The following is a 16,522-nucleotide window of genomic DNA, read 5'->3' as shown; positions in this document are numbered from 1 at the left end:
CACAGATATTAGCAATTCATAAATTCCAAGGGGTTTTTGGATAATTGTTAAAAAAAAAAACAATCACTAACAGAAAAATTTCACTTCCCATTTAAAAAAAAAGTGCACACGCATATGTGAGGGTAAGTGATCATCGCTATGCTCAGTCACAGCGCGACATTACAGCCACCACCAGCACCATAAAAGGATGTCTGCACCCTCGAGCAACATGCCAAAGTAACCTACTTCTGTCGGGCACACACTGACTGCTCCTGCACAGGGGCCCCAACAAGTCACCGAGAGGTGAGTACTAGATATTTTGTTTCTTTTAAATAAAGTCTTCTGTAAAACTTTAAAAGCCTAATTAAGGTACAAAGAATACAATCTATTCAATGACAACTATAAACATTTCTAACAAAAATCGTATCATGAATATACTTTAGTCTCTGATGATTGGCCTTCTAATTAGCTAACACCAAGGGAGGTGAGAGCAAGGGGCCAGGCCAAAAAATCTACGCCAAACACAGTTACTCTGTGCTTCTACGTGAACTCACAGTTACAGAAAACAGTATCGAGTATAAGTCAGCAAATAATGCCAGCGTCTCAGGGTCCTCTAGTATGAAGGGAAAGGAACAAAATCATTTTAATATGGAGTGTTTCTACTTAAGTGCATGTGTAGAGAACTTATTTAGCACAATTTAAAATAAAAAAAAGTTGTTACATTCTCCTATTTGACCATGTATCTATATACCTAAAGGTCTCTTCTATACACCATTACTTCTATACTAGAAAGTATTTTTCTGGACAGAATCCCAGTACTAGGATTCCTTGGGCAAAGGGTATAAATGTTTCTAAAGCTTTATATGTAAATTGGTATTTTTTTGGTTTACAAAAACATTTTACGAATTTGCTGTCCACACTGGCCCCCTGCCCGTCTGGACTTCACTGCTTCTGAGCCAACATGAATATTTTAATTCTAAATATAAACAATTAATGTGATAAGTGAAAAGTGGATCTGTTGCTTGGTTTATATTTATTTGATGATCACTAATGCTAAACAAGTCTATTTTTTCTAGAATTTCCATGTGCCTAAAAAAATGTCACAAAACACTGCAGTGCTTGGGATGATTGGCAAGATTTATGTCCAGGTTGGGAATGGCAGTAATAGGAATTTCTGGCAAAATGTAAGCTATGAGGAGAGTTCCTCTAAAGGAAGGTGTGTCTGGGGGCCCTTGAGGGTATCAGTCCAAGTACCACACAGTGTCCTGGTTCAGGGCTCTGGAATCAGGCTTGGACCTGGGTTCGATTACTCCTAAACTGTGTGGCCTTGGGCAGGCTCTGATTTCAGCTGCCTCATTTGTGAAATGGGGAGTAATGATACTGCCAAACCCTTGTCACATTGGCTGTCATAGTAATCCCTAGAAAACTGCTACTCTACCCATTAGACTACCGAAGGGTGAATCCAGTAGGCAGTTTCCTCGCCCGACCACTCTGTGAGAAGTATTTTTCTTACCGGAGTCTATGGAGGGGAAGCATCTAACGTGCTTGGAGTCTGCATCTGCAGCTGCTAGTAGGTCAGAGCGTGCTCCCTCCCCAGGACTTAATCATACTTTGGGGACACAACGCTACACAGAACACGCTGCTGCACGAAGTCCCCTCACTCACCTGTCATGAGGCGGGAGTGGGGATGCCTCTTATAAATGACTTTAACTGGCTTCCTAGAACTTATTAGTAACATGACCGATCATTTACTAGAATAAACTCTACCTCAGATCACTATATGAATTTCCTTCATGTGAGAAATCCACCGACATTTACTAATATCTACTGGAGGATGGCTCTGAAACACTCTGCGGGGTGAACTGTTGCAGGGGAGAAAGCCACCCACCTTAAGAAGAGTGCATTTAAAAAAGAAGAGCTTCCCGGCCTAGCGGAGTTTACAAGTGAAGCCTCCCTCCCTGCCACGGGGGCAGCGGTCAAGGCCACAGAGCACGGTGGGCGCGTGCTAAGGGTGCGCAAGCCCCTCTAGCCCCGTAGTCCCTGAGCTTCCCAAGAAGTCTGTAAAACACGAGGCTTCACTATCAGATGAGATAATGCATGTGAAAATCATCTGAAAACTGTACAGTTAAACAAAGATCCTTGCAGTGTCTTGAAAGCTCAGAAAGAATAAAAAATATTTTGTTAAATATCTATAAATACTAAAAAGTAGCATAAAAATAAATTTACAGCACAAAACTACTCTAGGTATTCACCATTTTCTTTCAGTCCAAACTGGTTTATGGAAATATGGTTAAAATTGGTAAAATTTAAATTCATTTGTAAAGCCTTTACTTACTTTAAAATATAAGTAAATTAATGAGTGCCTTTATTTATAGCAACATAGTTCCCTCCTCCTCTGCCTCCTTCCAGCTCCCCAGCTCTCCTCTTCTCTCTAGTTCAGAAGGAGGAGTTGGTACATGTTAAATTTTGGGAAATCTTCCTATTTTTAACCTGTTTTCTGCCAGTAACATCAGATCACTTTGGGAATAGGAGCCAGGGATAAAACACATCGCACAAAATAGGATTGCAGGAGCCAAGCTGCCAGGACTGAATCCTAACATTTAGCAGCGATGTCTTTAGGCAAGTCATGTAAGTGCTCTGTGTTTCAGCTGCACCACTGGACACGGGTCTGGGAAAGCTCGGTGATGGTGCAGTGAGTGAGCATAGCCAGAGCCTATATGGCATCTGGAGGAGAGTCCGCGCTTAGTGACACTGGATCCTAATACTAGCCAAGAATGCTGATGAAGAACCTTTGCCTAAAGACCTAGAAAGCTGGGACTTTGCTGTTCTTCAGTGGGTATTTATTGTGCCTCAGTCATGGGTTGGCTGGAGATAAAAATAATTAACACAGTCCCCACTCACAAGACCCCACAGGCTAGTGGGAAACAGAAAAATAAATTCAACCTACAGGTGCGAATTCAGAACACAGTGCTCTCACAAGGACAGTCCATGCTGTCTGTCCAGAGGGTGCTGGCAACAGAGCAGGAGAGGGTAAGCCCAAGGGAGATTCCAGGAACAGCAGACTGATGCACTAAATCCTTTTTTTTTTTTTTTACTTTTTTAAATGATTTTATTTATTTTTGAGAGAGAGAGACAGAGAGACAGAGAAACAGCATGAGCAGGGGCGGGTCAGAGAGAAAGGGAAACACAGAATGCGAAGACAAGCCCCAGGCTCTGAGTTAGCTGTCAGCACAGGGCCTGATGCGGGGCTCGAACCCACAAACCATAAAGTAATGACCTGAGCCAAAGCTGGATGCTTAACTGACTGAGCCACCCAGGCGTCCCTCTACACTAAGTCTTGAAGGAAAGTAAGAGCTGAGGATACAGGACAAAGAAGAGGAGGCATCCTACAGAAGGAAAGTGCCAGAAAGGCACAGAGCTGTGAGAGAACACGGGATGTCAAAAAAACCGCAAATAATTTAGTAAAGCTGGAGCCAGGGCATCAGAGGGAGAAGATGGTCAGAGAGCCAGCTGAAGAGAAAGGCAGAGGCCAGCCACAGAGTCAGAGAGCTTTCCATCAGCCCACTGGCCCAGAGTTCGCTGGGCCGCACGTGAAAGGCCCTGTGGAAGGCTCGCAGTAGCATCAGAGAGATGCGCCCTGAAGGCGGGCAGTGGACGTGGGGGTAGCATACAGACAGGCGGATGGACAGAGGACGCGTGGTGTGGAGGAGAGGCCGCAGGCACAGGAACCGCTGGCTTGGCAGAGTGAGCAGGTGAGGGAGGGTGTGGACTCCTGGACACCTTTGTGACTCCTGACTTGGTACCTAAACTGAGGGAGGACCCTGAGCAAATGATCTAATCTCTCTGGAATTCTGCTCCTCCATAAAATAAGGGTAATTACTGTTTCAGACTAGTTTCCATGAGATGAGACAAAAAACAAAACCTGAAACTCCCTTGAACTCTAAGGAGAAAACATATATATTATTTCTAGAAACAGTTGGGACTCCAGGGATAAAGACTATACAAAACCAGGGGTGCCTGGGTGACTCAGTCAGCTAAGCGTCTGGCTTCGGCTCAGGTCATGATCTCAAGGTTCATGGATTCAAGCTCTGCATCAGGCTCTGTGCTGGCGGCTAGCTCAGAGCCTGGAGCCTGTTTTAGATTCTGTGTCTCCCTGTCTCTCTGATCCTCCCCTGCTCTCACTGTCTCTCTCTGTCTCTCAAAAATAAATTAAAAAGCATAAAAAAAAAAGAAGACTATACAAAACCAGATCTTTACTATAAAGAATCTTTTTATGGGGCGCCTGGGTGGCTCAGTTGGCTAAGCGTCCAGCTTCAGCTCAGGTCATGATCTCCCAGTTCATGAGTTCGAGTCCCGCTTCAGGCTCTGTGCTGACAGCTCGAAGCCTGGAGCTGACTTCAGATTCTGCGTCTCTTCTCTCTCTCTGCCCCTCCCCTGCTCACACTCTGTATCTCTCAAAAATAAACATTAAAAAACAAAACAATCTTTTTATATTATCCAGTTATTGTACTTATAGGTCAAATCATGCCCCACAGAAACACATTTGTCCTCCTCACTGCGAAGAGCACTCTAGTGGGACTCTGTTTTCTTAAGTTCCTGAACATTATGTGGTGTAACTCTTGTCCTTAGTATTACCACCTCCTTTGTCTTCGTATAGGCAACTTTCACATCATCCTACTCAGTATATTAAAGCTGCCAAAAACCACACAAAGAAAATCAGTGAAAGGGGAAAGAAAAATCGCTGGAATATACGAAACCCCAAATGTGCAAGTGGGTGGTTATCAAGTAATCAAATGTCAGGCCCCTTTCACTTTCGCCTCAATTCTAATGCACATGTTTATGGAAGGCGAGGTGGTCTTCCTCCGTCACTGCCCGTTAGGTCAGGACGCCACAGAGACACTAGTAAACTACAAATTGGCGAACACAGGTTTGGTTTTTTATGTCTTCAAGAAGTTCTTGGGGCACTTGGGTGGCTCAGTCAGTTCACTGTCTGACTCTTGATTTTGGCTCATGTCGTAATCCCAGGGTCGTGGCATCGAGCACCGCAAAGCCCAGGCTCAGGTTGGGGCCTGCTTAGGATTCTCTCCCTCCCTCCCTCCCTCTGCCCTCTCCCCTGCTCACACCCTCCCTCTCTCTCTAAAATTAAAAACAAAACAAAACCAAAAAAAAGCCAAGAAGGAGTTTTCTGTGCACTGTCCTGTAAGTGACCCTCTGTGGACCTACTGCAAGGTGGTGAGGACCAGCCTGTGCCCTGGGGTCAGCAGGAGGGTCACACTTCCACAAACCCAGAGGCGGGGCCGGGAAGTCCCCTCAGACAGGCCGGCCACAGACAGCCGCACTCTGAACATTAACATTCTGGCAGGTGTGAGGTTCTGTCCTGGGAAAGTTCAGGCGGCTGTCAGTGTGCCTGCAACCTTGCCGGACAACGTTCCCTATATCCTTCCAAAAATGAATCCTGACCACAGACATAGTGAGCCATCAACTTGGGACTCAAAGCTGGTTGGGGGTAAAGTTGCCTGACAGTGTAGAAGGACTTATTTCACTAAGTGAACTGGGGCGCACACTGACCATTAAACAGTCGAGTAGCAGCTTACTGGAACAATCTGACTTGCTGGTGGGGTGATGAGAGGCTGTGCCCCAGGGCTCTTTCCCACAATTCGGAATTAACGTCTCCCACCTGCCTGTTTTACCGGCCAATGGCCCACACAGCCGCTCAGGTGATGGTTATTTAGTCAACGAAAAAGAAGGTGGGCAAAAAACCACTGGTTAAAAGCTAGGCCACGACCAAACTCCAAAGTCCCCGTGTGAGTCAGAGCAAGGCGGTTTCTTTCAAGCAACTGACAAATGCTCACCAACTAGGTAACCAGAGGAAGAGGCAATGATTTCTTTCTTCCAAGGAGTATGTCTACCCACAAGGGCCCAGACCAGCTTCTGCCTGCCATCCTGATGTCTGTGCTCACCTGGTTCCTCGGTAGACAGAATCCTCGTTCTTCTACGGAACCCCAAGCTTTTGCCTGCACCCTCCTTTCTCAATGATTTCATCTTTTCCGACTCCAGAAGCTTTCCCTCAACCTTACCTCTCAACAAAATAGCCAAAGGACAGTGTCCCCAGAGAAATCAGAGAAAGAGATCAATCAACACTCCTCATTTAATACTATACAAATACAATTCGTGTTTTATGTCCACATTTTTGTGCTCTTGTTTTCGAAAGTGTGCTCCTGGAACTTCCTCTTTGGTGCATGCCCCTGTGGGTACTGTGAGTCAGATTGTGCTGAAGTGTAAACATGGCCTTGAGCAGACTTGGACTTATAGAGAAGTCACTTCTATGGCTTATCATTTCACATGACTTGAGTCATTCAATTCATTGCTAAGGCCTGAATTTAAACAAAATTACTAGAAGTTTAACCCCTTTTCATTGAAGGCTGTTGATGATTATTAAGTGAATAAACATTAGGGGTAAAGGTGAAATTTCAGAATCTTAAAGCAAAAGTTAAAAGCCAGTATTCTAGTTCATACTAAATCTATGAATGCAGTGAAGGTTTTGTTTCTGCCACAAATGAAATTTAAGAAAATAACTATCCAAGCAAGTAGATTGGGACTGCAGATCTGTGAGCAATCCCAAAAGCCTCTGAGTCAGACGCCAGGGTAAATATTTCCAGTGTAAAAATTACATTAGTGCTCAGACAATTTTCTTAAATATTAATAGATCAGTTTTTTGGGGGGAACGTTTTATTTTCCTCTTTCTGTGGCTAGAAAGAACTTGTCAGTTCATGTCAACACGTCCGGTTATGCAAAAATGAGATGATAATGTCTTAAGATACGTTAGCTACTCTAGTAGCAATGAAATCAACTCTAGAGAAACACACAGACCCACTTCCGAAAACATAAGTAAAAATACAGTGCAGGATATTTTGCTGTGGGAGAACTCGCTGTTTTACATATGTTACCAGAGCAGGAGAGGTACCGTTACCGTGTCACAGAGACAAACCTGGGCCAGAGCCCCTCCCTCAGTGACGTGACCGCCGGAGGATCAGCAGGGTGGCTGCAGACAGCTCCCTTTCAGGAGGCACGGGGGCTCCTCAGGTGGACCCTCAATATGGCCCCACACGTCCTGCAGCCCAGTTACTGGCTGCGCCCGCGGGGCACAGGCTCCAGCCATGTTCCTTGGGGGTGGGCAGGAAGGACCATTTAGTGGCCACACATACCTTTTCATTAGAAAGCCTAATGAGGGAATTAGAATTCCTACAGATACTTATACGGAAAAGAAGATTTAGAACAAACGCTTCTTTATGTTTTTCTCTAGGCAGTGGAACGGTATGCCATGGTACCTCCAAGCACGACTTGTGTATTCATCCTAGTAACACGACAGAGCTGTTGTCTAATGATTATAAAAATGTAAAATACTAAAGGGGCGCCTGGCTGGCTCAGTCAGGAGAGCATGCAACTCCTGATCTCGGGGTCATGATTTCAGGCCCCATGTTAAGCATAGAGCTAACTTAAAAAAAAAAAAAAAAAGGAGGGGGAAAACTTATTTTAAAAACTGTAAAATACTTAAAATGTATTCAAAAATAAGGTTCAGGAAAGTAATCTTGAATCCTAAAATGATTAAAGGAGGGTATAAAATAATATCTGACGGAAGATGATAATAAATGAATTGATTCAGGGAAGAATGGGATAACAACAGTCAAGTCCATTAAAGAATTTTTCTCTCAATTTGGAAAAGATAAAAAATGACTAAAACAACAGCATCAGTATCCCAGGACAGGTATAATCAAGAACTAAGGTGACATACTAGGGCCACTAACAGAATCAACCTTGGAGAGGTTACTGGAACATCACCCGATTTCTAGACAGCCTACATTCGTCTTTGCCAAAGACCATCCTGAGCCATCCCATTTACATGCCCGCACTGTGCAGGTGTCTTTCTCTGACTGACTCAGGATGAGGCTGGGCAGTAAGAGGTCCCTCAAGAGTCTTCCCCCCAGGGATCTACGCTGTCCTAGAAATGGGTGCCCCACTGTCCCCAGGAAGGATCGGTGCCCAGCTCTGCAGCGGCTGGGCCACACTGTTCCCAAGCTGTTTGTTTCCAGAGAAGGATGGCTCTTAAAGCCCAGACCCCTTCAAAACCACAGACTCTCAGTTCTTCAAGGGAACAGAACCACCTGCCCTTGCCAAGAACTGGACAGAGTAGGAGACCTGAAGCCAGGTCAGCAGAGAGAAGGATCCGGCATGACCTTTTAACTTCCATGGCACCTGCTTTCCACACATGGCAAGTAGGTAGCGGAGAGCAGCACTTAGCCCACGGGGTCAATAGGAGTGTTCTTCCGGACAGGACTTAAAGGTAGGCTCTGAATAAAAATTAATGCATCAATCTGAGTAAAGGGCACTGAAGGGCTACCCTTGAAATGTATGTGAGATGACAAGATTTTTGCAAGAACTGAACTGAAAAAAATGTTTTTTCTCACATTAAGTTATTTACCTATTTACTCATTTCATAGTCAATTCATTAAAAATTTTATTAAAGTATATTTGGGCACCTGAGTGGCTGAGCTGGTTGAGCCACCAACTCTTAATTTCTGCTCAAATCATGACCTCATGGTTCATGAGGCTGAGCCCCACATTGGGCTCATGCAGAGCCTGGTTGAGATTCTCTCTCCCCTTCTCTCTCTGCTCCTCTCTGTCAAAATAATAAACATTTTAAAAAAAGAAGAAAAGTTTAAGAGTATATGGATAAAACTCAAAAGTTACATGTATAAAATTATGTCCTGGCATACATATCCGCACAGACGTGTATACATGTATGTACACACACGTGCTTTTCCTCCGCAGCAAAGTGGCATGTTGTGTAGTCTGCTTTCCTTACTTACCATTATTCCCGGTCAAGAAACAGGCATGCGCACAGTCATTTCTACTCTATGGCTATGCTATAAAATATTTAGCCAATGCCTTAATGATGGACATTTGATTTGTTTGCAAATTTGCATCCCTATAACTAACACCGTGTTAGTTATAGGCTTGAGCCTCAGATGTTCTGAAAGCCCTGCCACGTGTGGCTCTACCGGAGGCCACACTCCAGTAAGAAGTTGGACATGCATGTACACCAGGGCCAGCAATGGGACATTCTGCTCTGACTCTTACATTAACGCATCTTTCCTAATCTCTACACTGATATTTACTCATATGGAGAATTTCTATCCTAATATTTGTTTTAAAAACATTTCCCAGATCTGCTGAGAAATATTCCTCAAAATAAAATATACATATTGAGATTTTCAGGGGAAAAAAAATTCACAGAAAGTACAAAAAGAAGTTCTTGCTACCTGTTCCTAAGTCGCAACCCCTGCCCGGAATTTTCACCTCTCTGTGTCTAGTCTCAGTTCTTGAAAAGTTAACTTCTCACAGCCTTTCTCAAGTCACTGGATAAGGTTTTGCTACTTTCATTCCACAGCTGCAATTCCCGTGATTTCCTTTTCAAGAATCACTCTATTTTTTTTCTGCACAAAACGGAAATTCTGTATTTACTGGGCATTTGTTTTGTTTTCTATTTTTTTAATTTTTGCAACTGCCTTTATTATTATTTTCTTCTACTTTTTTAGGGTAAACAATTCTCCTCTAGCTTCCTGAGCTATATATTTATCTATTTTCAATTTTTTAAAAAAGTAAATGCATTCACAAGCATATAGAGATGCTGAGTCACTGTACTATACACTTGAAACTAAAGTAACATTACGTGTTAGTTATACTCAAATAAAAATTATTTCAAAATGAAAATGCTGCAAATAAAATAAATGCATTCAAGGTTCTACATCTATCTTAGATTAACATTTCAGCTGTATCCCATTGTTTGGCATATAGTATTTCAGTATTTTGTTCTAAGTTTTTCAGAATTCCTATAGTGATTTCTTAACCCATGCGTTCCTTAGAAACATATATATATTTTTTTAGATTCTAAATGTATCCTTTATCTCTATGTTGTTCATTCCTAATTTAGTTGCACTGTAGTCACTGGAACGTCAGCTGCTAGGTAACATTTTTTCTGAAAGCTCAGAGGCTCTATGAGGACCTTGTACACCACCAAACTTCCATAAAATGTTCATGTACCTTCAGCACAAATTCTGTAAAGTCTCACTGGGTAAATTTTTTAAGTCTTTAATCTGTATCTGGCATCATCTAAATCTCCAATTCCTCCTTTACGTTTTGCTGTTACATGCACAGTTCAAGATGATTTTTATATTCTGTGTGAACTGCTCTTTTTAATTTCTGTGGTGACTCTGTTCATCCCTATTAATATTGAATTTGTCTTCATTTCTGTTTGTTTTCTGATGGTGGCATTGCTAACTCTAGCTTCCTACTGGCTGGGATTTGCCTGATACATGTCTTCCCAAATCTTTATTTTCAACCTTTCTGAGTCATTTTTTTTGAGTCATATCTCTTCTAAGCAGCATACAGCTGGATTTTTTTTAAATCCAAACCGACAGTGTCTTTTAATAGGTGAGATCAATCCATTTAAATTTCTTTCTCACAGTCTCCCTTCTTGTATTTTCTTGATTAACAGAAAGTACCACTTCCAGTTTTGTTCCCTTTTGCTTGAGGTTGTATTTCCATATTTTAACAATTAACCTATCGACGCTGTATAATAACACACACCTACAACATGAAGGCATGCTCTGAAGACCCCCACTGTCTGTTACCATCACTGTTTAGGACTGTTAGGACTAAGTTAGTAGAGATGCAGTTCATTTAATACAGAGGTCAGAATAGTGGTTGGTGTTTTGATACGGGCAGGGAGAGAATGTTTTTCTTTTAACATAAACCATCATTGCAAGATAAACTGACGTTTCCCCTCAATTTTGGTGGCTTTCAGATGAGATTTGTGCACACAGTCCTATCCGAATATCATTCTTCTTCTAAAGATAACTTCACAGCATTTACTGCTCTGCTCCTCGTAAGTTTTATCAAAGCTCAGCCTCGTATAAGGAGTCGTCTTATTGCTTTCCACTTTTCAACGCAGGACTTGAAATTTCATCTTAACATTATTTATAACAAGAAAGAACTGGAAATATTGCAAGTATTCATCAAGGAAGTAGCCACGCAAATTATGTATTAACACACTGGAATACTGCACAGATATCTATCAAATGTCCACGTAAGATCTACACATGACAAACAGATTACACTGGTCCATGAACCTGTGAAGTGAGGAAAGCAGAGCACAAGACACCACAACGTGTAATGCTTACGAGCGTGCGAAACGTAGGAATGTACACTGCACGCAGCCGTGGTATACATGGGGAACAGTCTAGTTCAGAATTAATCTTAACATTTCCCCTGAAACGGTTTCAGTTTTTTCTTTCTTTTTCATCGTTTTTGTCGTGGTTGTCGTGGTCATCATCTTCTCTTTTTTAAAGTATACCTACCTTTCAGTTCCTAACAAGGCCTTAGCTTGTTCTCATACTTTTTAGGTTAACACAAATCAGATCACTGTGGTAAGTTCTATTACACTAAATAAATGTGTGACTGATTTCATTTCCTGGCAGTGATACGCATTTGGCCAAAAAAAAAAAAAGTCCAACTGAAATTCAATTTAAAAGCAAAGTTTTACTCCCATCTGAAATGTGGGGTGTGACACACCATTTTGTTCTTAACCAGACAATGATTCCGAAAAAGGCGGGGGGGGGCAGTATTTCTGACTAAAAAGTTATCACGTCCCCTCTCGTCACAAAAATACATTTGCTCTACATAGATGGTTCTTATTTCCTCTGCCAGGGCTTTGTCAAAATTACCAAGTTGTGAGTAAAAACATAAATTTTATTCTCTGTTCTTGTTACTATATATGTAAACACAGATCATAGATTTTTTTCTTTTGGAGGGGTGCTTTTATTTTAAAGAAAAACATTTAAAGAAAATTTAATGTTTGTTTTTGAGAGAGAGAGAGAGACAGTGCGAGACTGGGGGAGGGGCAGAGAGAGAGAGGGAGACACAGCATCTGAAGCAGGCTCCAGGCTCTGAGCTGTCAACACAGAGCCCAATGCAGGCTTTGAACTCACAAACCACAAGATCATAACCTGAGTCAAACCAACTTGGATGCTCAACCAACTGAGCCACCCAGGTGCCCCAAGAAAAAAACAACTTTTAATGTTTATTTATTTTTGAGACAGAGATAGAACACAAGTGAGGGCAGGGCAGAGAGAGAGAGAGAGAGAGAGACAGAGAGACAGACAAAGAATCTGAGGCAGGCTCCAGGCTCTGAGCTGTCAGCACAGAACCTGATGTGGGACTTTAACTCACAGTGAGATCGAGACCTGAGCCAAAGTCAGATGCTTAACCAACTGAGCCACCCAGGCACCCCTGGAGCTGTGCTTCTTAATAATCTCCTTGAGCTACTTTACCCATTCCCCACCCTCCACCTCATTTCTCCTCTGGCAAATACCAGCTTGTTCTCTATATTTATGGATCTATTCCTGCTGTTTTGTTTTGTTTTGCTTTGCTTTTTAGACCCCACATGTAAGAAAGATTGTCTGATATTTGTCTTTCTCAGACTTATTTCATTTAGTGTAATAGCCCCTAGGTCCATCCACATTGTGCATATGGCGAGATCTCCCTTTTTTATGGTTGAGTAATATTCTTGTGAGTGAGTGTGTGTGTGTGTGTGTGTGTGTGTGTGTGTGTGTGGTGTCTGCTGACCTACCTATGGAAACTTGGGTTGCTTCCATATCTTGGCAATTACAAGTAATGCTAAAATAAACACAAGGGTACATATATATCTTTTTGAATACGTGTTTTTGTTTCCATTAAATACCTGGTAGTGAAATTACTGAAATGTGTGGTATTTCTATTCTTAATTTTTTAAGGACGCTCCATACTGTTTTCTACAGCAGCTGCAAACACTTGCATTCCCACCGACCATGCATGAGGACTCTCTATTCTCCGCATCCAGGGCAGCACTTGTTATTTCTTGTCTTTTTGATACGAGCCATTCTGACAGGTGTGAGGTGATATCTCACTGTGGTTTTGATTTGCATTTCCTTGATGGTTAGGGATGTTGAGCATCTTTTCGTATGTCTGCCGGCCACTTGTAGGTCTTCTTTGGAAAAATGCCTATTCAGGTCCTCTGCTCACTGTTAATCAAGATTACTCTTGTTCTGAGTCATAGAAGCTCCTCATGTGTTCTGGATATGACCCCCTCATTAGACATCATTTGCAAGTATCTCCTCCCATTCACCAGGTTGCCTTTTAAAGGTTTTGTTGATGGTTTCCTTTACTGTGTAAAATTATCAAAGATTTTTAAAAATTATATAAATTTTCAGAGTTTAAAAGTTAGATCTATAAAAGGCAGTTTATATAACTTTTAATTAAATATGCTTCTATTTAAAAGTACTCTCCTTGGTTTTCCCTAGAGACTTTGAACACCACTGATGGATACAAAAATGGACAACAATTTTACTACACCTTCTGCAGCAACTGAAGAAAGTGACTGTGACCTCTATTCACACCACCACACGGCCAGGATACTAATGCCTCTACATTACAGCATTGTCTTCGTAATCGGGCTTGTGGGAAACGTGCTAGCCTTGGTTGTTATTATTCAAAACAGGAAAAAAATCAACTCAACCACGCTGTATTCAACAAATTTGGTGATTTCTGATATACTTTTCACCACGGCTTTGCCGACGCGGATAGCCTACTACGCAATGGGCTTTGACTGGAGGATGGGCGAGGCCCTGTGCAGGATCACAGCGCTCCTGTTCTACATCAATACGTACGCAGGCGTGAACTTCATGACCTGCTTGAGCATCGACCGGTTCTTCGCCGTGGTGCACCCACTGCGCTACAACAAGATGAAAAGGATTGAACATGCAAAGTGCATTTGCATATTTGTCTGGATTCTAGTATTCGCTCAAACACTCCCACTACTCATAAATCCTATGTCAAAGGAGGAGCAAGAAAGGACTACATGCATGGAGTATCCGAACTTCGAAGAAACAAAATCTCTTCCCTGGATTCTGCTTGGTGCGTGTTTCATAGGCTATGTGCTCCCTCTCCTAATCATTCTCATCTGCTATTCTCAAATCTGTTGCAAACTCTTTAAAACTGCCAAACAAAACCCACTGACTGAGAAATCTGGTGTAAACAAAAAGGCTCTCAACACAATCATTTTTATAATTGTTGTGTTTGTTCTCTGTTTCACACCTTACCATGTTGCAATTATTCAACACATGATTAAGAAGCTTCATTTTCCTGATTTCCTGGAATGTAGCCAAAGACATTCATTCCAGATTTCTCTGCACTTTACAGTATGTCTGATGAACTTCAATTGCTGTATGGACCCTTTCATATATTTCTTTGCATGTAAAGGGTACAAGAGAAAGGTTATGAAGATGTTGAAGCGTCAGGTCAGTGTATCAATTTCCAGTGCCGTGAGGTCAGCCCCTGAAGAAAACTCACGTGAAATGACAGAAACTCAAACAATGATACATTCCAAGTCTTTAAATGGAAAATAAAAGAAGAATTAAATCTTGAGTTTATAGCAAAGTAGACTGTATGATGAACTTTGCTGAACTTTTCTTATAAAGCAAAGCGATTGTTCAACTTCCAATTAGGATTCTTATAAAGTCCTTTCACTGGGCATGAGTTCCTACCTCCATATTGGAAGTAAATGGGTGGATATCGTTTTTTATACTCAAGAAAACAACATAAAGCAAAGTTCTAATGTGTAACAAAATACTCTACCAAAAGGGAGGCTATTTTATATCTCTCAGCATAAAAAGATTTTTATGTTATTGAAAAATTTAAACATCAATATTTCCTGCCAAAAATTTGGCAGAGGAAAAAAAGACTGTAAGATTGTATATTGCCATGTAAAAATGTCAATACTGTAACATGTTTCTTTTTGTTAACATATTTCTTTAACTCATACTTCTTTCAATCTTTGACTTTAATCTCCTTGATAATATCAGCATTTTGCTTTCTTTTGTTCTGAGTCATAAAATTTTGTTTCAGAGAACTCTTCTGGAATAAAGAGCAGGATGCTACAAAATTAAGAGTATGTCTTTAAATGCTTACTTAGAGAGAGAACAGAATTGGCAGGAACAGATTTGGATGGCAACATTATAAATGATGATGGTGACTGAGGCAAATGAATGCACCGGGCTCTTCCCCAAACAGCCAGCAGAGTAGTTAAGGGCCCAGAGGTCAGGAATAGAGCAAGGATTTTATGTGGAGGTGCCGTACCACTGAGAGGAGGGTCCACTGCTGAATTCTGGTTGGGAATAAAGAATTTGCAAATATGCTTGGTTTCCTTGGGTCTAGGGGACCACTCTTTTTTTTTTTTTTTTTTTATCACAGGTTGGCAGTGCCCTGCTCTGCATTTCAACGGTCCGGGGTTAGCAGAAAGGGCAAGGAGAATAAGCTGCAGGAGCCACGGCTGCTGCTCGCCTAAGTGAGCCAGGAGAAAAGTGCAGAATTACGAACTTGAAGAGTTCCCAGGGCTCTTCACAACATCATACATTTGCTCACACAAAAACCTGAGCATAAGTAGGTACTGGCAAACTCAAGACCTTTGCAATACTGTCGTCCTATCTGCCAGCTCAAATGTGTTTTACTAAATCCCCAAGCTGCCCCAATGCAGTATTTATATTAGCAACACTACCAGTTTTGATCATGGAACCTACAGAAGTGAGGCGCTACATCATGAGTCATACTTTACATTTTTATTAGGCTTTATATCCTGGAAATCTTTTCTTTCGAATTCTTATCTTACTCATTTTCAACCTTTATCCTATAAGAAGATGTATCTTTACGGTTGAGTCAACACCATTATACTGAGTACTTTCAGGTTTGTATTACGTGAATTTCAAAAAGAGCTGTTGACCTTGAAGCCCCGGACCAAAAAAAAAAAGGCACTGACCTTGGTCACAGCGGATGGAGATAGGTGAGACAACACGGATGCAAGTCGGTTTGTGAGGGTCTTTCCTCAGGCCACACAGAAAACCCAAGTGAAGTGGAAGAAAGGGCAGAGGACTACATGATATGCAAGGGGCACCTACACAGCCATTTGAATTGGATCCCAAAAGAAAAACAAGTATGAAAGCAACTGAAGGAAAACCTGAAACAAAGCCTCCTTAGTTTCGGTGTCTTCACGGCGTACGAGTTTTGTCACGACATGTGAGACAGACTAGCTGATGCACGAGCCAACGTGCGTGTGGCTTCGCAACACGTGAGAAAGTCCTCTCGGTGCCGAGGATCTCAGATCCTTCAAACAAGGAAGTAAACATCTATGTCACTCAGCAAATACCACATTCGTATCTGTGCCGTTTTCTGCTTCCTGCCTCCAATATACTGCAAATCCATATAAATGATTTTCTCCGATCAGTAGTCATATTGCCAAAAAGGTAAACTTTAAGCCCATCTCCAACTAATCTTAAAAAAGAAAAACAAACAACAAAAAAACCCAGCCAGTCCTCCAGGGAAACTCAACTATTTACTCTCCTTTAAAAGGCCCTTACTCCTTTCTTCATGCAGCCATGGTTCACACATGGCCTCT

General features: G+C 41.9%; 2 protein-coding genes across 4 annotated transcripts in view; one reads left to right on the top strand and one right to left on the bottom strand.

The window, feature by feature from the left end:
- Positions 1–1,556, bottom strand: part of LOC115284741 (ubiquitin-associated domain-containing protein 2-like) — a 71,185-nt gene extending 69,629 nt beyond the window's left edge. For both annotated transcript variants that reach the window (XM_029931228.1, XM_029931229.1), the window contains exon 1: positions 1,493–1,556. In XM_029931228.1, coding sequence (XP_029787088.1) covers positions 1,493–1,515 — 23 coding nt within the window. In that variant the 5' untranslated portion in view covers positions 1,516–1,556. The remainder of the gene's footprint in view (positions 1–1,492) is intronic.
- Positions 139–15,020, top strand: LOC115284740 (G-protein coupled receptor 183). 2 transcript variants are annotated; one of them, XM_029931227.1, is made up of 3 exons: positions 139–282; positions 10,844–10,924; positions 13,379–15,020. In XM_029931227.1, the coding sequence occupies exon 3, from the start codon at positions 13,395–13,397 to the stop codon at positions 14,478–14,480; it is 1,086 nt and encodes a 361-aa protein (XP_029787087.1). In that variant the 5' UTR covers positions 139–282; positions 10,844–10,924; positions 13,379–13,394; the 3' UTR covers positions 14,481–15,020. The 2 variants fall into 2 exon arrangements, with proteins under 2 accessions (XP_029787087.1, XP_029787086.1); XM_029931226.1 differs by lacking the exon at positions 10,844–10,924.
- Positions 15,021–16,522: the final 1,502 nt, after the last annotated feature.

Source organism: Suricata suricatta, unplaced genomic scaffold (assembly GCF_006229205.1).
Source record: "Suricata suricatta isolate VVHF042 unplaced genomic scaffold, meerkat_22Aug2017_6uvM2_HiC HiC_scaffold_181, whole genome shotgun sequence".
NCBI classification, from domain to species: Eukaryota; Metazoa; Chordata; class Mammalia; order Carnivora; family Herpestidae; genus Suricata; species Suricata suricatta.
Note: the sequence above shows the minus strand (reverse complement) of the source record. Positions and strands in the feature narration are given on the sequence as shown.